Consider the following 22663-nt stretch of genomic DNA (forward strand, 5'->3'; position numbering starts at 1 on the left):
GGGCGGGGACTCGACGCCAGGCGCGCCGGTCGTCAGCCGGCATCAGTCAGATCACAGGGCCAGAGCCAGGCCGAGCCCAGCGAGCTGTCGGGCCTCCAGCCCTCGTCTGAGAACCGGGGACAAGTGTACCTGCCCTCCAGACCAACTGGGAGGGCTACAGCAGATCACCTAGTGTCCAGCTTCTGTGGGCACGCAACAGGTGCTCAGAAACTGTGACTATTTCTGAGCACTTGCTAAGCACTGGGCCCTGCTCTACACATGCTCTCATTCATTCTTAGAACACCTTAGACAGGTGTCATCCTTAGAGCTGGAAAAAGTGAGTTCAGAGAAAAGCTTTTGGCCAAGGTCAAGGCTGATAATTGCAGGAGCCAGCCACTGGAGCTGGAAGTCTTGGATTATTATAGGGGTGAGAAATTGAACGAAATGAACTTTGGAACAAGGCTCGAAAAGGGAACAAGCTTGTGAGGCAGGGGACCCAGGACTACTTGAACCCCATGCTGGTCTGATCTTTATCTCTATCAAAACCCAGTCCCAAATCTTTCATCTCCTCTGCAAGCTCATCCACCCTAACCTGGCTACCTCCACCCAAATGTTCCCAGATAGAAGAAACCGCCAACCAAAATCAAAAATAGTGTTATTAATTCTGGTGTCTCCAAAGCACAAAAAAACAAAACAAAACAAAACAAAAAACAAAAGAAAAAAGAAACCACCCTTCCCACATTTCAGCCCCAGGTCCAGGCCGAGGGGCTGCCCTGGCAGGCAGTGCAGGCCCAGAGGCCAAGTCAGTCCTGGCCACGGGCTTGAAGCGGGACCAGCCCATGGATTTGGCTCTTAGGGCCTGGCTGGAAGGCTGCCTGCTTTAGTTTGGGGAGTCCAGGCCCAGGCCCTGGACTAGGAATGAGATCAGGGGTCAAGGTCAGAGGTCTGGGCCACTCAGTTCTAGCGCTCTGGCTAAGGCAGCCAGAGGTCAGGGTTCACATGTGGAAGCTAAAGCCACTCAGTTCTGTGGTCCAGCAGAAAGGGCCAGAGGCTGGGATCCAGACGGCACTGGGTCACTCAGTACTGATGGTCCAGCAGGGGCTGCGCAGCTGGGCTCTCGCGCTCCTCAGCAGAGGCAGGCCAGTCACCCGGGGCCCCCGTGGGTGTCCCACTCTCAGGAGCACTGCTGTCCAAGCAAGGAATGTCCTGGGCGGCTCTGGGGGGCGAGGCGTCGGTGCTGATATCAGGGCTGAGGCTGAGGTCTAGGGGCGCCTGGGGAGGGGAGACAGGTTGGTGCAAGAGTAGACCTGAGCTGCCCAGGACCCTGCCCTCCCAGAGGACCCTTACCTGAGATTTGGGGGTGCCTCCTTTGGGGCTCCCTGAGGCTGGCTCCCCGTCGGATCCCCCCAGCCCCTTCCGACCCCCTAGGCTCCACTTCCCACTGGGACCCTCAGAACAGAGGAGACCAGGGCCAGGGGGCCTTGAGGGCCGGGGACCCTCGGTGGGGGTGGGCGAAGCAGGGGGCAGTCCAGGGAGCCGAGGGGGGGGCCACTGCAGCAGAGGAGGGGGGCGCCCATCACCAGAACCGCTCAACGAGGGCCGCGGGCCCCAGCCAGGGCCTGGTGGGAGGGGTTGTTCACCACCACCTGTAGGAGACAGATAAGAGGGCAGAGACCTCAGCTAGGCTGTCTCCCTCACCCACTGGTTCAGCCCGGCCTTGCCAGCTCACCTGCTGTGTTCTCAGGTGTGGGGTGCGCCAAGGGGGGGTTATTGCTGAGGGAAGTCAAGCCACTGCCTCCGCCACAGTCTGAGTCATCCACATTCCCACCACTGTTGCAGCCAGCACCACAGCCCTTGTGAAGCCTAGGACGGGGGGAAGGCGAAGAAGTTGGCAAGGGAAGGGCCAGAGACCTCACGAGCTGAAGTCCCCAGCCCCAGGACAAGTCAGCTAACAGCCCTGAACTCCGAGGTCCTATTTCTAAGTCATTTTGCCATCTCGTTTGCAGGGTCTTTTCAGGAAGGCATTATCACCGGATCTTAAGAGTAAAGGCCACCTCCAGCTGGCAGGGCGGCCTGGAGCAGAGTCGGCTCTCGGAGGGGGCCAGCTCTCAGGGCTCCATCCTGGCCCACACCTCACTGAGACCTTGGAGGGACTGGCTTCATCTCTCTGAGCCTCAGCTTCCTGCGCCATGAACCCAGCCTCCTGGGTTGGGGTCACAGTGAGGGCTCACCGCTCCCAGCTGTGCAGAAGCCAGCGGGCGATGGCGCCCAGGCTGACGGGGCCACCCCACAGCGCTCGCAGCTGAGGGTGGCTGCCGGCCAGCGAGGTGGTGAGGGGCGAGACGTAGATGGGGTAGCCGAGCGGCTGGTCGCAGGATGAGTTGATCATGTTGCGGAGTGCCTGCTTGGCGTTCTGGATACTGCCGCGCTCAGGGTTGCGGTTGCGTAGAAACACCAGCTCCTGCTGCTGCCCTGCCCACAGGCCACGCACGCACTCGCGGTTAACCTGTGGGCGGCCACACACAAGGGTCAGGGGGCCCGCACCAGGGAGGGGGCCGAGCTGGGTGGGTGGGCCATCCCCACCTTGATGACACGGAAGCTGAGGTGGCGACGGTTGAGCATGATTATCTTGTACTCATCAGAGGCGTCATCCAAGACATGGCGCAGTGCCAGCAGCGAGGGCGTGTTGCTGAGGATGGCGCTGCGCCAGGCCGGGTCGCCCTCATGCGAGATGACCAGCCGCTCCTCGTTGGCTGCGATGGCATCATACAGGGCGGCCGGCTCCTCATACTCATCCGGGGATGTGAAGTGGTCCTGCGGGGAGGGCGGGAGGGCCAGGGTGAGGGGCCCCTGCCCTGGGGAGGGGCTTCACCCCCCCACCTGCCTGCCCTGCAGGGGCACACCTCTCCCCACCTGGTGAAGCTTGAGGGCCATGCGAACCCCAGGCGCCACCACACGGTGAAGCAGGTCCATGTCGGCAAAGACCCACTCATCCCGTGGGGAGGTGATGCGGAAGTCTCCCTTGAACAGGGCGTGCAGGCCGTAGAGGAAGGGCTCCAGGCTGGAAGGGGGGCAGGGAGGTGAGTGCCAAGTTTCCTGCACTCCGGCCGGCTCCACATGCAGTGGTCTGAGCCGAGGCCATTATTCAAGCCGAGCCTCAGTTTCTCCATCTTGACAAAGAGATCAGTCTCTGGCCCAGGTCCCTCACAGGGTGGTCACAGCCTTGCCCATGAGAAGAGCCACAATGAAGGAAGGACTGAAGTGGTTCCTGGGGGCCCCTGGCCCGGAACTCTCCATGACTGGGGTTGAAGGGAGAGTGGTAGGCCCCGCTGGACTGGTGAGCACTCACCTGGCAGACATGCTATGTGAGGCTGTCCCCAGGGCCCGGCGGCCCAGTACACACAGGCCAAAACACAGCGTGACCAGCGGAGAGTTCCAATCCTGGTCCACGGGCTGTGGCACAAAGACCCCCATCCCCAGAGTTCAGCTTAGACTTGGGACAGGGAACTTGGGGTGGGGGTCGGGGCCCAGCCTCAGGGAAGCTGAGGGTGAGAGGAACCCGCCCAGGGAGGAGAGCAAGCAGCCCAGGGTTGTGACGGCCGGACCTGGGTGCGCCGCGAGGCGCAGTACTGGATCCACTCTAGGTGCACCGCGCAGAAGGAGGGCAGCGAGAGGCCAGAGAGGCGAAGGTCATAGTCCTCATCCACGCTCAGCGAGAAGGTGGGGTCCGAGTCAGCATAGCCGGGCGCCCGCACAGGCCGCAGGGCTGCGGCTATGCCCTCGTGGCCCAGCCATGCCTCCAGCTTGGGCGAGCGGCTCACATAATAGATGATGCTCTGAGAAGAGAGCGGAGGGCAGGCATCAGGGCAGGGCCAGTGACGGGTAGTGCCCTGGCCAGGCCACTGCAGGGGACAGCGTCAGGGTGAAGAGGCTCCTCCCTCAGGCTGAGCTGACGTCCGCTTCCTAGGACACTCATCCCGTGTCCCATCTCAGCTTCCTAGAGCCACACAGGTGAGTCAGCTCCTCTCTCCTAGGCCAGGAGGGAGGCGAGAAAGCCATCAGCTAGCACCTTCCTTACAGAGCGTCCCCTGGAGAGCCCTGCACTGTGGCCAGTGCTTGCGTACGTGCCTCAGAAGATGCCATTTGTAAAGGAAACCGAGGCTCAGACAGATGCCAGACCTGCCTAAGGTTAACCACCAGGGCAGACTGATGGGTGTTGCAGTCGTGGGCCCTCCACTACCATGATGCCGTGGGAGGCAGATCTCAGAGGCCTTGGAAGGTCAGGCTGAGGTAGTGGGGCTGGCTGCAGGCCAGCGGGGCCTAAGTGCCCCTGGGTCACAGGTCTCGAGGCAGCTGAAGTGTGACAGCCACAGGGCCTCCCCTCAGGAAAAAGGCATCCTACGCCCAAAGTCAGGGGTTTCTGGACTCCTTAAGACACTGCTGGTTTCTAAGCAGAGGTTGGTGAAATGGAAAAGGGCTTTTGGGAGGCAGGCCACTGGCACAGGAAGCAGGAATGGATGAGCAGTGAGGCTGGCAGCTGGCAGCCAGTGAGGTTACTGGGACTCCATGTGCCGTCCTGGGATGGAGCCACCAGGGTTGGCCCTCAGCCTGGGGAAAGGGTGGGAAGTCCGGGGCTGGAAAGGGTGGTGCAGCTGGCCATGAAGAGACGGGGCACCCAGGCAGCAGGGGTGTCCAGCAGGGTGGCTATGGTTGGGCATGGAGAGGCCAAAAGCCTGGGCGAAATGACCACAGTACAAGCTGGGAAAAGTGAAGGGCCTCAATAGGTCCCTGGAGAACACGGGGAGGCCATGGCTACGGGTGGGGCCTCATCAGTTCCCAGCACATGGGGGCTTACGTGGCAGGTGGAAACCTGGCCCCAGTGTCACCTTGGTGGTGGGCAGATGGGTGGACAGTTTAGAGAGGGCTGGCTTCCCCCTTAGCAAGAGGAAGGGGGACCAGGAGCCTAATGGGGTGAGTAGGGGTAGGATGGCTGAGGGGTCACTGTGGGTTCCAGGCGCACCACCTCCTGGGTAACTTTCTTGCCCAGAGGACATCTCCAGTCTGGGCCCCATCAGCCTCTAAACCAAAAACGAAAACCCGCAGGAGTGTGGGGAGGAGCTGGCCTGGCACATAGTAAGTGCTCTGTTAATTTTTGCCACCGCCTGTTAATTTCTCCATCCTAACAAGTTCTGTGGAACTTCAGCTATCCTGGAACCCAGCCCTCAGAGTGCTTCTCAGCTGTCACAGCTCCCATCTGTGAGCATTTGTGGGGCGTCAGGCTCTGCTCAGTGTTCTACGTGGGCAGCTCACTGAATCCTCACAGGTCTCACAACTGTGGCCCTTTTCACCTTTCATCCCCACCTAACTGCAGGGACAGGTCTGTGAACCTCAGTTTCCTCAGCTATCAAAGAGGCCAATTACACCAGCCCGGCTTCTTCCAAGGATTGCTGAAAGAATCAAACAGGATAACAAAGATGCCTGGACATGGAAATGTTGAGAGGACCCCAAGGCTTGGCTGCAGGCAGTCGTTGGGCCAGTGTCTTTGTGGCTGCAGGGTTTGGATTGAGTCTGTCACCTAACTGCACTCAGTGACTCTTGCCGAAGGGCAAGGTGTGCTGAGGGGGGCTGATGCAGTACAGGAAGGGCTCTGTCCGGTCTGCCAACCCCAAGGGCTGGATGGGACACATCTGTGACCTGCCCCAGGCCCGAGGGGCTGCCCTGAACACTTGCTGCCCCGTAGGCCCTGCCCTTGGCAGCCCCAATTGGTCTTTCCAAACTACACCCCATACTCCAGCTCGTGGATCCCTTTCCCAGGTCCTCCAGGCATCTGTATCTGCTCCGATTCTGCCCAGCCTTTGACGCAGGCGTGGCAGGTTGGCTTCCCTATGGGCCGATACCTTGGCAGAAGGAGCTCCTCTCAGCCTGCCAACCTGGGCCTGGCCTGGTGCCTAGGGCAAAGCCCTGAGAAGGCTGCACTGGCCTTGAGCTGGGCTCTTGGGAGACAGCAGGGTGACCTGGCAAAAGCATCTTTCTTGAGATGGGAAGGGAAGGTGGCCAGGACCGACCCCTGGGTAACCAGGGCCTGGGAATGTCCCTATCTGGACCCTAGCATCCTTCTTGGTGAAAGTGAGCCGGCGGGGGGGGTGGGGTGGGGGAGCTCACAAACCCTTCCCCAGGAGCGGGTGGGTGGACAGAAAAACAAAGGAGAAATTACAGCTTCTCTGCTGTGTGACACGGGATGTCCGGGGGAGGCCAAACAACAGCTGGGGGATGCAAAGACTGCCCTAGAGAGAAGTTCAGGTGGGCAGGCTCACCTGGGCCCCAATAGGTCACCTATCTGGCCCCTACAAAGGCAGCCCCAGAGCAGATGCACAGAGGGCACGTGGGGACCTGGACTGTGGCCACCAACCCACCCCATTCTCGTAAGGTCCCCTACGCTAGGGCCCACAAAGCCTCACAGTTCCTGCCATCTCACAGAACTACCGTAAGCCCCACTTCTTAAGGGGGTAAACCAAGGCACAGCAAGGGAGGTGACATCCCAGGCTTCCCAGAACCCAGCTCCTTCTGGTCTCGAGAGCCGCAGGCTGGGCTTGGAGCATCTGGGCTGACACAGGGAGGCCTAGGCCCACCGTCTAAGCCTGGCCCTGCCGCTTTCTCCTGACTCTGGGCAAATCACTTCCCTCCACAAGCCCACCTCTACACCTGAGACTGCAGGACCTGTCCTAGCGGGTGTGGGGGGCTCATTCAGCTCGGGAGAGGCACCTGGCAGAGCCTGCCCCTCGGCCAGCACCCCTGCTTGGCAGCTGCTCCATGACTGTCATGAATGCCACCACTGCTAGCATTACTGTCTCTCTATACTGGTGGGAGGTGGCGCAGGGGGCCTGGAGAGCTACAAGGCTGGCCTCAGCAACCGCCCCTCCCGGGCCGGCAGCCCAATTCAGGGACCTGTGTGTGTGTTGCCCATCGGCCCCCAATACTCCCTGCCAAGGTGAGCCTTCTGGAAGAGGGTGACCGGGAGCCCCTCGCCCTAGGCACCCCACTGTCAGAGCCACACAGAGCCCCAAGACCCACTGTCCAGAGTGGCATTTTGAGGATGCTTCAAGTCCCTGGCCTCTGTGTTCCTAAAGCCACACAGGCTCCCAACAATCTGGACGACGGCACTCGGAATGCGCCTGGTCGGTGAGCGTTCCCCGGGGGGGCCCTGCTGCTCAGCCCCCAAGGCCGTACCTTCACATAGTAGGTGATGAGGATCTTGCGGAGGTCGAAGACCTGCAGCATGGAGGCTGCGTTGTTGTCGCTGATGCTGTAGCCCTCCAGCACATATTTGCTGGCCGTCACCTCCCAGGCTAGCCAGCGCTGCCCAAAGGCGGCATTGAAGGACAGGACCCGAGGCAGATGGCCAGGCTCGCAGCAGCAGCAGCCCTCATCCTCCTCCACGCCCTCTGTGATGGCCTCCACCTCGCGCTGCTGGCAGTAGGTACCTGCAGGGCAGGGGCGCCCGGTCAGGGGGCCACTAGGGCATCCCTGCCTGCCTCCTCCCCAGCGGGTGCCCAAACATGGCGCTGTAGGCCTGTGCCACTCACCCTCGCCACCAGCGTGCTGTGTGAGGAAAGTAACGAAAGAGCGCCTCTCTCCTCCTGACTCCCAGTGGCCACAGGGGGGTGGGAGTGGGGGAACAGGGCTCTGGTCCCTCATTTACAGAGACAAAGACTGAAGCTCCACGAGGAGTGACTTGCTCAGGTTCACGATGCTGATAAGCTGTGCTTAGAGCCCCTCTGCACCCTTAGGGGCCTTGTCTGAGGTGGACATCCAGTGTGCACCTCTTCCTGAGGGCCAGGAGTTCGCTCCCTCACCAGGGCACCCCATCTGGACCAAGCCCAAGGCCACAGAGCAGGCCAGCGGGAGCTTTGGGCCCAAGCTTTCACCAGAGCAGCCTGTTCAGTCACTAAGACCAAATAGAGCAGGGACAGGGTGTGGCCCTGACCATGCCACCTCACCGCTCAGACTGGCAAACCCAAGTCCAGGAAGAGTGCCTTGCTCAAGGTCACCCAGCAAACCAGGGCAGAGCGAGACGAGCAGCCAGCCCTCACACGCTATGAGGCCACAGAGGCCCCGCGGCTCACCCCGGAACTCAAGGCCACGCAGCTGGAAGGTGACGAGGCCATTGCCAACCTCGATGAGGTGCACCAGGGCGTTGAGGTAGTCGGAAGCCAGGACGAAGCAGTCGCCAGGCCCGTAGTTGCCCCAGCGGCCCAGTACCAGGTCCCCACATAGCGTGTGCTGCAGCGAGCGTGTCAAGTGCTCGTAGAAAATGGAGTTGAGGTTGTTGTCATCAGCGCCTGGAATGCAGGACGGATAAGTGGACGGAGTGACAAATAAGTGAGGCTCCCTCCCCAGGAGGCCCCGCCCCAAAGTGCCCTGGGGGGCTGGGTACATACCGGGGTTCCGGTCCAGTTGTGTGACCAGGCGGGTGTTGGAATGATCCACACGTTTAGTGCTGTTCAGAGAGAGCGACAACACAGCTGGTTCAGGGACATTCCCACCAAGCCAGCACCACGTCTTCCCCAAACCCCGACTCCTGCACTCAGGGCAGATGCTGTGACGGCCCCATTACCCAGGAGGCTGAGGCTCAGGGACAGGAGGGGACTCGCCCAGGACCACACAGCCAAGAAGCCCAGGGTGTGAGCCCAAGGCCTTGGCCTGGCCTGGGTTTTGCCCCCATCAGATCAGCCACCAAAGCCCACCATGTCAGACACTCAGCCCGCTGCGGTCCCCTCTCTGTGCCCCATCGGGGCTGGGCTCCCAGCTCCTCACTCCGACCCAGCGACCTTCCCTGTCCCATCCAGCAGCCCCCCTCCTGCCGGGGTCCCTCTGAGCAACACGCCTGACTGCCAGGAGACTCACTTGTAGTCGCGCTCCCAGAACTTGAGGGGCCGCGCATAGGACATGATGAAGACTGCGCTGCCCAGCAGGGGGTTGAGGGGCGTGGAGAAGAGCGCTGAGAGCAGGGCCTGAACGAACAGCATGGCCGAGTCTGGGCACGAGTCAAGGAGGTGGCCAGCACACTAGACCCTCCCTGGCCCCCCTCACCACCCCACAACTCCCATCAACCCTCCCCGCAGCCCCCCATCCCAGGCCACGGCCCTCCCTGCACACCCCCACCCAGGCAGCGGGCGGTAGGCTGGGTACGTGGCACGGCGAAGGGCTGGGCAAAAGCATGGAAAGCCGAGCCCCAGGTGATCTGCCAGGGCGCGATGTAGGTCAGCACAAAGCGCAGCTTGTACAGCAGGTCCCACAGCTGGCAGGGTCCGAGGGGGAGAAGGGAAGAGAGACGAGGTCATTCACAGAGCTGGGGTCTACCAACGGCCACTCAGAGCCCTGGGGATACCCCACTGGCTGCCCATGTGGGAGTCAAGCTCAAGATCACGCCCGGCCCTGTCTGGACCTGGCTCAAAGCACCTGTTACCATTAGCAACCTCCCGACAAAGCAAGTACTCTAAGGGGGCATTAGCCATTTCATCTGTGCAACTACCCGAGGAGTTTCCTACTGCTGTCCATTTCACAAATGGGAAAGTCGAGGTTCAGAGAAAGTAGAACAGGTAAATGACTTGCTCAGGCCACGCTTCTGTCAGTGATGAGGCTGGGCCTTGACTATGGTACTGAAGGTCAAGAGACAGTCACAGGCACTGCCATCAGAGGGGGACACAGTTTAGATCTTCACCATCCGGGGCCAGACCAGAAAACCAGACTACAATGTCCATGTGAGTGAGAAAAAGGCTCAGGCCTGTGCTGGGGTCCCACTGCAGGCCTCCAGTCCAGTGCCAGGGAACAGTCCTTTGTTCAACGCGACCCCCACAATGCGATTAGAAAAGCCTACATCCTGGCAGAGCAATCCACATACACACAGGCCCGAGGAGCTTCTGCAAGTCAGCTCTTAACTAGGCGCCAGGGCCGTGGCTGGCAAAAGGGCAGAGCTCAGAAGGTGGTATCGAGAACAAGGCCAAGTTCTATCTTAACTGCTTACGAGGAGGATGGTCAAGTATCATGACTCGGAGAAAGAGCTGTGAAGTCAGAAAGACCTGAATTCGAATCCTGACTGGCCACCAATTCTCCCGGCAACCCGAGGCAAGTCACTTAACCTCTGAAGAACAGCTTCCTCTCTGCCCCTAGAGGAGCTGCTGCAAAGGCCTACAATGGGGTTAACGTGGAGCAGTGGCCACGAGGAGCGCAGGCCCCTGGGGAAGTCGTGCCCCACCCCCACCGAGGCAGACGAGTTCTGCTCCCGCTGCATAGCCCAGAGCCTGCAACGTGGCCACCAGCTCACCTTGCTGCAGAGCAGGGACATGAGGAAGTAGTCGAGCAGAAAGCCCTGGGAGAGGCGCGGGTAGTCGAAGTGGAAGAGCAGGACTGTGAAGGCCAAGGTCAGGTACTGCTGGGGTGGACAGCAGAAGGCCGAGCGCAGCAGCTTCAGCCCAGCCACAGTCATCAGCAGCGCCCGGCAGCTATGGGTGAGGGGCAGGTGTTAGGTACCCGGCGGGGGCTCAGGGGGCAGTGGGTATGGTGCCCATGCCTTGCCAGCCCCAGCGTGGGCTCTGCAGGGCTGGCCCAGCTCTCTTGGGCCAGTCATTCTTAGTCTCTGCCTTCTAAAGGGATCACCCCTTTTAAACACACTTGGGGGACACATCCGCTTTCAAAGAGGCAACTGCTTCAACGGAAAGAATGTTAGGAGCTGGGGTCCTACTTTAGCTTGTTGGGCAACTGAGGCAGGTCTCACTCCCTCTCTGGGCCTCAGTTTCCCCAGGTGTCACACGGGAATGTAGATGGTGGGATGGGGGCGGTCCTCACTAGAGGCAGAACTTGTCCGGGTGGCTGACGACAGTGTGGGCGTCCACTGTGAGGGCGTTGAGCACCACGGCAGGGTAGATGACGTACTTCTCGACACACTGCAGGCCGGCGTACAGCTTCTCGAACCACATCACCTGGGCAGCGCCTGCAGCAGAAGGCCGGACTGCTGGCTAGCCCATGGCCCTCCACACTCCCCTTCCACTGTGGGGCCAGGACAGGTAGGAAACCTGGAGGGAGGGCCGACCTCTGGATGTGGGGTTCTAGGTCCCTGGAGATGCTGGGTGAGGGACGTGATCTCCACGTAAAGGGATGAGGCCCAGGCAGGGCATGTTAGGGCTTAGGGAAGGCGCTCTAAGGGCTGACCAGGAGGTCCCAGATGCCCACCATAGCCAGGGCAGACTGGGTGAAGCCAAGTACACAGTGACCCTGAGCTGCAAGGTCCTTCTGAAGGGGCCACTACTACTTGGCTCGAGCTAACTGTAGTCACATGGAGATGCTGGCCCTGTAGGCAAAATCTTTCATTGTTTAAGACAAACACAGCCTATGGACCTCTGTATAGCAAATGCACGTTTAAATCAGGCTCAAGGGTGTGTTTGTTGCACCGCCCAAGTATCTAGTCCACTGGTAACCAGTTTGTCATTCTGGACAAGAGAGCCCTTTAAAGCCCCCTGGAATTCTTCCAACTCCTCAGAGAACACAAGGTGAGCAAAAAAGGGCTGAGAAGGGAACAAGCTGGGGCCCAGCAGGCAGGAGAGGGCACAGAGGGCAGCGCAGCCAACAGGGCAGCATAGGCACAGGCTGCCCCCTGCTGGTACGCTCCCATCAGGCTGTGGTCAGCAGGGAAATCAGGGCAGGCGGGTTGGGTGGGGAGGTCCAGCCCAGGGGTAGGGGGGGCACTCACCGCGCACTTCATACTGGCTGTACTCCAGCGGCTTCAGCACGGGCTGCGACAGGCAGAACCACGGCAGCTGTTTACGGAGCTGAGGCAGCAGGTAATGTGTGAAGAAGCCCACAGCCCCAGCCAATGCGTACAACACGAAGCCCAGCACCGACTGCAAGAGAGAGAGGCTGGAGGCTCAGCCCAGGGGCCTCAGGGGGCCTGGGCACAGGCCAGGCCGGGGCCGAGGGGATATGAGGCGATGGCTGCCCGGGGCCCTCAGGTTGAGCAGGTTCCTGCAAGGCCTGTGCCACACGAACCTTCAGGGCAATGAAGACGGTGCTGGCGCTGACGGCAAAGGTGAGCACGGCGATCACCACACACATCACCAGGTCAGAGTGCAGGACCTCGCGCTGCAGGGCCAGGAGAACACCAGTGTGGGTGCCAGCCACCCAGAGGCTGACCACAACCCCTCTCAGCCCCCCACCTTGGAACTAGAGCCCCGCACTGCGTCTCCTCACCACCGACTGGCGCATCTTGTCTGGCAGTGGGTCTGGGGGCTCGGCCCGGGCTGTCTCCAAGCTCCGCTCCTCTAGCTCAGGGAAGAGCTTGCTCCGGATCAGAGACCTGGGGCGGGTAAGAAGAGTCAGGGGCCCGGGGCTGGGGAGAACTGCCCTCCTCCCCGGGTCAGTTGGTGACAGGCATAGGCAGGCCCTCCAACCCTTGCCATGCAAAGACACACAGGAACACACGTGTGCACAGACAGGCACATGCAGGCACCCACCAGAGCACAGTGGGGTCACTGCTCTGCCGGCTCAGGTGGTAGGACAGCGCCACCAGGAGGCCACAAAAGACCGAGAAGAGGACAGGGACGTGCTGCTCCGGCCAAGGAGTCTGGGGAGAGAACCCATGCCGGTCAGGGGAGGTGATGGGAAGCATGGAGGGCGGGGGTGTCCCCCATGGCAGAAGCCTTTGCTGAGCCCAGTTCACAGCCCTGTCCCAACAACCCCTAGGTCTCAGCATGTCCCCCAGCCCCCACATCCTCCCTACCTTGATGGCCCCGAGGCAGAAGCCATAGAGCAGGGCAGCAGCCAGCAGGCTACGGGAGAGGCTGAAGACTGCAGTGAGGGGGCTGGTGGCGGCTGTGAGGGGAGACACAGCAGCTAAAGCCCTGCACCTACCTGATGGCACCCACCTCACCCCGCCCCGCTGCCCCGCCATGCCCAGAGCCTAACCTCCCTGGGACCCCAGCCCCAGCCCGAGAGGCCTCCAGAGATTCTGGCAAGCTTCTGGCACTGTCTGGTTTAAACCACTTGCCTGGGAGGGAAGGGGAAGAGACCTGGACTCTTAGAATCTACAGTATCAACATGGTAGAAGGCTCAGCAAAGGACTAGAGCCACACACCCAATCTGTGGGCACTCCTGGGCCCCACACTGCCCCTCAACCCCCAAGCCAACTGTGGGCATCATACCTGTGCCCCCAAAGCCATGCATATCTATCTGCTCCAGCAGGTACATGAGGCAGGTGTTGACCTGGGGTAGGAGGCCCAGGAGGAAGACGAACGGGAAGCACAAGGTGAACACTGGCAGGAGGGAAAGCAAGGGCCCAGTCAGCCTGCGGGCTGCCCCTGGGCCCACCCTTGGGACCTTGTTCTCCCAGGCCACTGTAGCCCTGCCCAGTCTCACCAGTGGCCACGTCACGGGCACAGAAGAAGAAGGAGGCGGAAAAGAGTGTGAGGCCGTAGAGGGAGACGGGCGGGAAGGGCTGAGCCGAGCCCAGGGCATCCAGCAGCCAGATGAGCAGACAGCAGATGCAGAAGTAAACAGGCCGGCTGTATGCAATCACCCAGTTGTGGCCCTGGGGAGTGGGCCCGTGAGCAGCCGGGCCTCCCCCACTGACCACCCTGCACACACGTGCACGCTCACGTATGCACATGCACACACAAACGCACACACCCCAGGCCTAACCCTCAACCCAAGACAGAAAGTCTGGCAGGGTGGGAGCAGCAGAACTGAAGACCTGGGGCCATGTGGGTGGTGAGGGAGCCCTCCCCTCCCCCAGCCAATCCCGCCCCACCTGGTCTCAGCCCTGCCTCCTGGGCGCAGGAGCTGCTCCTCTGGTACTCACGTGCATGGGGGATGCCGCGTCAGGCTGAACACTCTGGAAGAGACGAGAGCTATATCAGCAACGAGAGCCAGCGCCCGCGGGGGTCAGAGTTCCAGCCCTGGACTGTTACGAGGGACCAGGGCAGGACCCTGAACTGTCCTAAGCCTCAGTTCGTATTTGGAAGATGAGGAGTAGGTTATAGGGAATTGTAGGCATCTCATTTGCTTTCTAGCTCGCCCCTCTCAAGATGGGTCATGGGAACAGGGGCGTCCAGGAAGAGGCGGGGGAAGGAAAGCCAGGGAGCCAGGCCTGACCTTCAGCAGGGAATACTGGCAGGAGGCGATGACCAGGCAGAACTGGAAGACCCAGATGTCGGTGAAGAAGCCCTTGAGCAGCAACAAGTAGCCCAGGAAGGCGACCAGGCTGCTCAGGCCAACGCCCAGGATGTTTTCCAACAGCCCCCGAGTCCTGGAGAGACAGCAGGGTCAGGGTGCACCCTCCACCCCACCAGCCAGGGAGGCGAGGAGTGGGGGGCACACCACCCCACAACCTCTGAATACCTGACCCTATAACCTCTCAGGGGAGGGGCCAGATTGCACCTGCTCTAGAAAGCCACCCTGTGGCTACCCTGCACCCCAATCTTTGCCCCCTCGAGTCCCCGAGGGCTCCAGGTGCCACCACTCCAGGGACCTGCCCATCTCCAGCTCAGGCACGCCACACTATGCACACAGGCAGTGGCCAACACACCCCAGTCACAGTGCCTGGAGAAACCGAGAGCACCGGAAGCCAGGACGTGGGTTCTAGGCCGACACTGTCCACACAGACAATAAAAGTCACCTGACTTCTCTGACTTTCTGGGCCTCAGTTTCCCCTGAGAAATGGGAAGGCTGAGACAAATGGTTTTAAGGGTACACGACTCAGTTTAACCAAATATACCACAGAAACAAATAAAACAGAAACAGTTTGTTTTGAGAACTTCAGGAGAGACGGGGGGACTAGAGCACCACAACTTGGCCACCCCTTTGCACCCTAAAGGAACCTAAAGAAATCCCATTGCAGACTCCAGCCCTCCGTGACCCCCAGCAGTCAGGTTCTCTGACGCCAGGATGGCCTCACATGTCACAAAGTCTGGAAGGCCAGGGGCCAAGGACGTGGGGCCGAGGCAGGTGGGCACTCACCGGTCCAGCAGGGCCAGCAAGGCGAGCCGCTCGTAGCGCACAGAGGTCCAGCGGCCGGGGAAAAGCCAGCACTTGTAGCTGTGCTGGGCACGGGGCGGCGCCTCCTCCATCAGCGTCTGCTCCTGGGATTCGTGCAGGGAGTCCTGGTCCAGCAGGTCAAACTGCAGTCCCCACAGCCGCGGCCATCAGCCCCTCACCCCCTACATGGTTCATCGCCACCCCCACCCCCCAGCGCATTGGCTGGTCGACCATCTCCTCCAACACCGCAAGTCCCCACTTTCTAGTGGCCCTGGGGCCTGCCCTGACCTTCCGCTGCAAGAGCCTGCTCCTTGCTCCAGGTTCCCAGCCCATAGCTCAACGGCTACCAGGGACTTCTAGGGCTGCCAGGGACCAGAGTTACTAGCTCCCATATCTGTCTTCCGCATTCTTCCTGGGCTCAGTGAAATCCACCTTGTCCTTTGGGACTCAGCGTAAATGCTACCCACCTCCTGGACAGGGTCATGAGGGTCACTCTGACCCGTCCACCTTGGCCCATGGGGCACCGGCCGTGAGGAAGGCCTGGTGCCAATGCCAGTGCTGTGAGGCCCTGGACAAACTGCTTAACCTCTTTGGGCTTCTTGGACTTCATTCAACAAGTACTTCTAGGGCACAACTGTGGGCCTGGCCCTGTGTTGGGCCCTGGGGACATGACGGAGAGCCACAGATGCATAGCCCCCGCCTCTGAAGATGGCCGTCCGCTGTGTGAGGACAACACTGCTCCCCCATGTGCAGATTAAGAAGAATATACACATCAGGTAGGGGCACATGGGGCATCGGGGTGACACCCATGGTCTGCCTGTGGCCCGGGGCATTAGATGCGTGGGTGCTTTTGTAAGTATTCTTTAAACTTTGAATTTTCCCGTGTTCTCAGTATTTCCACTACTAGGCCAATCCTGCAAATCACTGCCCAAATTAGGACATTTTCAGGAGTAAAAAGGTGCACTATTAATAACTACTAAGCTGAGGAGCACAAACGGTATCCCCAATTTATCCCACGCATGAGGTGCCCAGTCACCATGGTAAGCTGAACTGCCCCTTTTGCAGGTGTCACTGCTAACACTCATCATCTCCACCGACTGGGGGTCCCTCCAGGATAAAGATAATCCAGACACGTTTGCTGACTAAGCGGCTCCTTGAACCATTCAGACCCACAGCCTGCACACCCTGTGCCGGCCATCAGACATCAGGACAAACCCCGGAGGGCCCCTGGGGCCCTCACTCAGCGGCCTGTGCCTGCTGGTACCTGGGTGAGGGCTTGGTGACCTGCCCCCCCTCACTGCCCCCTCCTGCAGGTCCTTCCCCGAGGGTGGGCTCCTCACCTCTGGGATCTCCAGGGGCACTCGGCGCACTTGCATGCCCTGTAGAACCACGGGCCTTGGCTGCAGCAGGTTCAGGCCACCCGCCACCTCAGGGACATCAGCCGAGTGGAAGCTGGAGGAATGTGAGTGGCGGTCCCTGTGGGAATCACAGGCGTGAGGATTAGGGCCGCTGATGAGCCCTGGGACAGAGTAGGGTTGAGGCTGATACCAGGCCATGACTAAGGACCCAAGGGGGCTGCTCAGATACCCAGAGGAAGCACAGAAGAGGGAGTCCAGAGATGGCAGGTGGCAGAAGTGCCTGCCTTCCAGGCCCTGGGCTTACTGGAAGGCTCTAGAAGGCTACTGCTTGGAAGTGTCATGGAGTCAGGGAGCCAAGGGATCCCCGTAGGCCTGCCCGTCACTGCTCCTCACTCTCCTCTCCTCCTAGAGGTTTCCAAACTGCCGCTTCCCCAGCCCGGGAAGAGGGCGAGAAAACTTCCCAGAAACAGGAGCTCATACTTGGGAGACTCACCAGGCCCCATTGGCGGCCTGCTCCCCCTGCTGCCCGACGGGGTTCTCGTAGCCGCCTCCAGCCAGCCCGAAGGTGTAGGAACGCCGCACGCCTGGGACGGGGTGTGGGACACGAGGCAACACGTCAGGGACAGGACGGGGCCTAACCCATGTGGGCAACAGGGCCATTGAGAGAGGAAAACTCCTGTGCCATGTCCCCCTGGCTGGCAGTCCAGCCCCTGAGGACAAGAGCTGGAGAGGAGAAGGCCAGCTGGTCTGGGGCCCGGGCCCGGGCCCTGCAGTCAGCCACCTGGATATGGATCCCAGTCTACCACTCAGCCTGACACCAGGCCATGCCTCAGTTTCCTCATCAGCAGAATGGAGATGATGAGACTACCTACAGCTCAAAGAGGCTGCACGTCTGACCTCACGCGGCGCAGAAAAAACGCTCATCACAGGGCCAGTGGGTAGTATGTGCCCGACAGTGAGCGCTACTGCTGGGATGACAAAGACCCTCAGCGGGAGAGAGGAAGCCCCCGTTAGGCTGGCCGGGTCAGAGGCTGGGCCACAGGCCTTGGGGAGGGGCTCACCGCTCTCGTCGTAGAAGTAGTGCACGGCCCCCTCGGAGGTGTCGTCAAAGGTACAGGCCTCATGCACGTTGGCACCGGCCCGGGTGAGCAGCAGCGAGGAGGCAAAATGCAGGGCAGAGGGCAGTGTCAGCGCCCGGGAGTGGGAGGCAGCCCGGCCTCGCTGAGCTTCCTGCAGGCTGCTGGGGGGGGGGGGGGTCAGCCATGGGTCAGCACCACCTAGAGCCAGCTGGCCCCTGGCCCTCCGACTGGTGGCAGACGCTCACCTGGGGGGCGAGCCCATGACAGACGCAGGAGGAGTGGGGTTGCTGCCTGCGTTGTGGCGTCTACGGATCGCCTGGGTCCGCCTCACACTGCTCGAGCGGTCCCGCTTGCCAGCCTCTTCGGCCGCTGCTCAGAGAGAGACCTCCGAGCATAAGTAACAGTGGCTTGGACAGAGGTAGGGGTAGGGGTAGGATAGGTGCTTCCATCTGGAGATAAAGTCAAGCCTAGCCTAACCATGCCCTGGGTCTGGAGCCCAGCCAGGTCACCTAACCACTTGTGCCTCAGTTTCCACGTTTAGAAATAAGGACAGTATGACTGCCCTGCCCCACTGATGGCCCAGGATGATGTCCGTGGATGCTGCGAGTCGTCGGGGACAGAGGCTTCCAGTACCAACGGCAGGACCTGGAGAACGGTGCCGGAGATCTCTCTGCCTGTCTCCCCGTTGCTGCAGCCCTGCTTATCTGAGGGGTTTGGCAGATTGTGTCACTCAATCGCTGAGTCCACATCCACCTGCTGCCTGAGACAGAGGCTGGGCTGACCCCGACCAGGTCCACGCGTCTGCCCTTTGCCCAGACCTAAGCCCCGACCTGGCTCACCTCCCTCCCCAACCCTGCAGCTGGCACTTACCTCCCCCTACAGCACCTTCCTCCTGCAGCTCCCCCCGCCAGCCAGGCTGGTTGGCAGCAGGTCCCCTGCGGGCCTCGGCAGGCAGCACAGCAGGTTCACCGGCAGCTAGCTCCACCCCTGCCTGGGCCTCCAGCTCAGCCTTGGAGCCAGCCAGGGGGGCCCTTAGGACATCACCCCCCGCTCCGTCCATGCTCAGCACACGGGCATGTGTTTTGGCGCTGGCAGTACTAGGCGTCCGCTGGGTCCCATAGGGCCGTTTGGGGGGCACAGCAGTCCCCTCCTCAGCCCCATGGGGGGCCCGTCGCTTCCGAGGCCCCCCTGCTGCGCCCCGGGAGCTCTCGGGGGAGTAGCAGGAGGTAGAAGAGGAGCTGTCGGTACTGTAGCGGCGCTGAGATCGGAGACTGGAGGCCGGGCTCAGTTCACTGCCCTCACTGGTGTCTTCATCCTCAAAGAAGCCCCCGCCTTCCAGCAGGGGCCGCCGAGGGGCACGGCCGGGTGGGGAGTGTCTTCGCACGGGCGGCCGCCGTTTGCTAGGCCGGAGCAGGGCCAAGTCCTTGGGCCGCACAACCAGGAGCGGCTCAGCTGGACCTGGCGGTGTCCCTGCTCCTATGACTGTGTCAAAGGAACGCAGTGTGTCATCTGAGGGGACTCCAGCATCTGGTGAGGCGGGCAGCTCAGCCTCCGAGGGTGGGTCTGTGTCGCTGCCCTCAGGGGCTTGCCCACCAGGGGGGCTGTCCAGGTGGGTCGAGTTGGTCTTCTCACTCTTAAAGCTGCTCAGCGTCTCCCTGTCAGTGCCACTGAAGCAGGAATCTGAGGAGCCGGCTTTCTGCGGCGTGGGCTCTCCTGAGCCCCGCCGGTCCAGGGGCTGGTAGCCACCTACTCCCCGGCATTGTTCCCGCCGACTGCTGGTCCTCACCAGGGCCCGGTCAGGCCGGGTCAGGGTCAGGAAGCTCTTGCTCAGCTCCTGGCTGAGGCTCCCCTTCAGCAGGGGGCTCATGGGAGTGTCAGCCACACTGCTCCCACTCCAGGGGGCTCCATCTCCAGCCAGGGGAGAACGTTCCGAAGAGTCCGTGCTGGGAAGAGAGGGGTCCGGGGCAGCCCCCGGGGGCGTCTGGGGAAGGTCTCCAACTGTCAGAAGAAAGGAACGCAGAAAGTGAGTGAAGAGCACACTGAGAAAGGAACTGGTAGCTAAGGGGTCTTATGGCCTCTGCCTTCTCTGAGAGCCCAGCTGGGGTAGGACCCTGAGGAGGACCCATCCAGGAGAACAAAGAGAGCCCCAGGGTAGCACAATTGGGTGACTCAGAGACAAAACAGCTAGTGTTTCCCCCCAACCCCCCGCCATATCATGCCCACTCACTCAGTTTCTCCTGAGAGCTTAGCTTGAGCATCTCTCGATCGGCTGAGGTCATGATCACATTGTTACTGCCCTGCTCCCGCACCAGCTCCTTGATGTCTGCAACCACGGCCCCAGAGTCAGCAGCAGCACCCCGGGGCAGGTGCGTGCCATCCCGTTCCACACCACTACTTTCTGCCCTGAGCAGCAGCGACCTACCTCGGAGGGGCCCAGAGTCTTCCATCCGGGGCAGCAACTCCTGGGCAGACAGAGACAGGTGTAAAGGAGCAAACAGGACAGGAAGTAGCCTCAGGACATACCCGTGGTGGGCATGGGCTCTCAGGAGAAGAGTGGGAGAGGCTAAGGGCCAGGACCACTCACCGAGACCTGGTTGAAGCCAAACACGGAATGCTGGGAGCTACAACGTACTGGGGGTGTGGAACTCACTTTCCGAAACACTGTCATCTCCACTCCGGGATCCCTGGCAGCGGAGAAGAGCTTCAGCATTGCGCTAACCTACCCTCTTTATCTAGTACCTCTGCCATCCCCGTCGCTTCTCTCTCCTCAAAAGTTCCCTTATAATTTCAGGACCGATTATAGAACAAGTGCTGACCCACTCATGAAGCCAATGCTTCCTAAGCCCCTCCTCCATCCTCCAATGCTCAAGCCCAGGCAACGAGAGCCCTCAATCCCCAACAGAGCCCCTACCCCACCCACCTGAGCGCATTGTTGTCCCCCTGGGCAGGCTCTTCCTCTGGCTCCCCCAAGGTAGAGTTGCGCTTCTCCACAATCTCGCCCTCGTCGAACATGGCATGCAGCCGATAGTTCACAGTTTTGATGGTAGCAAAAATGACAGCCACCACAAGGCAGTATACACTGGCCACCATCAAGCTGGGAGGCAGGACCTGGAAGTGGCAGCAAGTCAGGTTCCTCCTCATACAGCTCTGCCCCCATGGAGTGGACCTACCACATCCGTCAGCGCTAGCGTTCACAAATTCACAAGAAGACTTCATCGCCCCTCTGTGAAACTAGCACAGTGACCCGACCAGTAGTTCTGTCTTCTAACTGGAGACAGATATTCCGTGAGATACTCAAGGTCATCCAGCCCAGAAAAGGAAGAATTTGGCTTCTCCCCACACCCTAAATCTGCGGTGGTTCCTCTCTCCACACCCCAGAGCCCAAGGCACAGTCCCGAATCCCTGCCAGGCCACCAATTCTTAGTGCCATCTGCCCTCCCTTTCACTGGCGGGAGTTACAGGTGGTGGCAGCGTCTTACCATGTACAGCAAGAAGGGAAAGGTGAGCAGGAAGATCCAAACGTAGAGGTGGAAGCAGTTGGAGAAGGTACTCTGATGTGGGTCGAAGAACCAACCGCCAGTAAGCGAGGCCCACACCCCCTGGCGCAGGATCTGTAACACCTGCGACCCCATGGCACCGCCGCTGCTGCTGCGCGCGCCCTCCTCCCGGGACCCTCATGGGGGCGGCCCCCGGCCCATGCCCCGCCTGGCGCCTGAGGGCCCCGGGGCCCGGCCTAGCGCTCACGCCATGGCCTCCCCCAGCGGGGGAGAGGGGTCCGAGGGGCGAGGGTACGGGCAGGGGGCGGGGTCGGCCAGGGCAGTCAGCGGGGCGAGGCCTGGGCGCGGCTACGGAGCCGCATCAGGGGCGGGGTCCGGGCCCCCACCCCTGGCCCAGAACCGCTCCGAGGGGCCGAGCCGGCAGGCAGGCGCGGGGCACGGGCCAGGCACCCGACGGCGGCATCCAGAGGTGGGCGTGGGGTGGGTAGCCCGGAGGTGTAGGCGACAGCTTCCCGGCTCCGGCCTGGGGAGAACCCCAGGACCCTGAGGTCCACTTCCGGGGTCACAGGTCACTCGCTCCGGGATCCGCGCTCGCCCCGCTTCTGCGGGAGCCGGCCCAAAGGGGAGGCCGGAAGAAGGAGCCGCGAGCCGCCAGCCTGCAGTGGCGCATGCGCCCGATGGGTTCAGTTGGGACCCGGAAAAGGAAAACCTGACGGCATGAATGCGCAAGCGCATGGAGGCGGTAGAGCGAAAAGAAGCGGGGGAGCTCTTTGGGCGTGCGCAGAGTCCAGGTCGAAGGGAAGAGACGATCTAAGCGGTGGAAGCGCTTGAGCGCACGCGCACACCTAGGCGTTGCCAATTTAGCGAAAACCACTGGGCGGAACCAAAGGGATAGTTGAGTGGCCATTGGGTAATGCAGCGGAGTTAATTGGCGGAAAGCTCTCCCAATGAGTTACGAAGGTGGGGAAAAGGATGGAGGCGTGAACTCCCCAGGACCACAGAGAGAGTTCATCGCCACCGGAGCACGCCCCTACGGGTGCGCCCCTTTTAGTGTTGGACCTCAAACGTCACGAGCGTCTGTCACCCGGAGCGGCCTCTACTTCCGGGTCAGAGCTCAGATTTGGAGTGCAGAGAGCGACCCTCCCGAACAGGCGGGAATAGTCGAAATAGGATAGCGTCGTTTTTCTTAAAGTGACAGGTTCAAAGCAAGTGGGGTCAACCCAGCGGTTGTGAGGGAGACTTAGCTATTCTGAAATCCAATCACTGGACAACAGTCTCAGGTTTCCGCCCACTGGGGAAGGGGCATGAAGAAGTGGACTGTTTCCCAGGTGAGGGGAAAAGGAGAACCTTAGACAACCCGTTGCAAGAGTTTGAGGTGCAGCGAGTTCCATCCTCCTCCAATCTCCCGCACCCTCATCCCACTAGCTCTGCAAAGCAGAGCTTCTGGTCCCCATTTCAGATATGAAGAGAATGAGGCGCAGAGAGGATGGGTCACACAGCTCTGCAACTTCGAAACCAAGACCAGACTCGGGGTTGCTCCACTCCTAAGACAAGTTTTTCACCCAGTTTTGCCGATGCGGATGCAGAGGGTGGTGGTAGCACGTCCTTAGCAAAGAACAACCTCGACCCTAAGCCCGCTGTGATGGGGGGTCCGGGGTACCCTTCCCCTCATTCTGCCCCTCCTCGCCCGCCTACCAGGGAACTCCCGAGGCTCAGCCGCCTGCAG

General features: G+C 60.9%; 1 protein-coding gene across 4 annotated transcripts; it reads right to left on the reverse strand.

Moving 5' to 3' along the window:
* Positions 1-617: 617 nt before the first annotated feature.
* Positions 618-21581, reverse strand: PCNX3 (pecanex 3). 4 transcript variants are annotated; one of them, XM_033119252.1, is made up of 35 exons: positions 20920-21581; positions 20361-20548; positions 20025-20124; positions 19863-19902; positions 19668-19763; positions 18311-19438; positions 17686-17809; positions 17423-17598; positions 16855-16945; positions 16344-16479; positions 14986-15146; positions 14122-14275; positions 13829-13861; positions 13387-13558; positions 13173-13283; positions 12752-12843; positions 12486-12595; positions 12223-12328; positions 12022-12114; positions 11726-11876; positions 10825-10969; positions 10304-10481; positions 9169-9277; positions 8884-9013; positions 8418-8476; positions 8103-8318; positions 7207-7460; positions 3585-3815; positions 3329-3432; positions 2893-3040; positions 2563-2793; positions 2211-2485; positions 1709-1842; positions 1327-1625; positions 618-1251 (listed from the first exon to the last, which is right to left on the reverse strand). In XM_033119252.1, exons 1-35 carry the CDS (start codon positions 21070-21072, stop codon positions 1057-1059), a joined length of 6123 nt encoding a protein of 2040 aa, XP_032975143.1. In that variant the 5' UTR covers positions 21073-21581; the 3' UTR covers positions 618-1056. The 4 variants fall into 4 exon arrangements, with proteins under 4 accessions (XP_032975143.1, XP_032975145.1, XP_032975144.1 ...); XM_033119254.1 differs by having other exon boundaries at positions 14986-15107; positions 17423-17601; XM_033119253.1 differs by having other exon boundaries at positions 14986-15128; positions 17423-17601.
* Between the last annotated feature and the right edge of the window lie 1082 nt (positions 21582-22663).

The sequence above is a fragment of the Rhinolophus ferrumequinum genome, chromosome 11 (assembly GCF_004115265.2).
Source record: "Rhinolophus ferrumequinum isolate MPI-CBG mRhiFer1 chromosome 11, mRhiFer1_v1.p, whole genome shotgun sequence".
Lineage (NCBI taxonomy): Eukaryota > Metazoa > Chordata > Mammalia > Chiroptera > Rhinolophidae > Rhinolophus > Rhinolophus ferrumequinum.

Bases quoted from the DNA above. Each gene is read 5' to 3' on its own strand.
- PCNX3 (XM_033119251.1), bottom strand. From the start codon at position 21,072: ATGGGGTCGCAGGTGTTACAGATCCTGCGCCAGGGGGTGTGGGCCTCG. The intron at 1,843-2,210 runs GTGAGCCCTCAC...CCCCCGTCCTAG, and splicing joins CTTCTGCACAGCTGGGAGCG to GCTTCACAAGGGCTGTGGTG. The intron at 1,626-1,708 runs GTGAGCTGGCAA...TGTCTCCTACAG, and splicing joins CACACCTGAGAACACAGCAG to GTGGTGGTGAACAACCCCTC.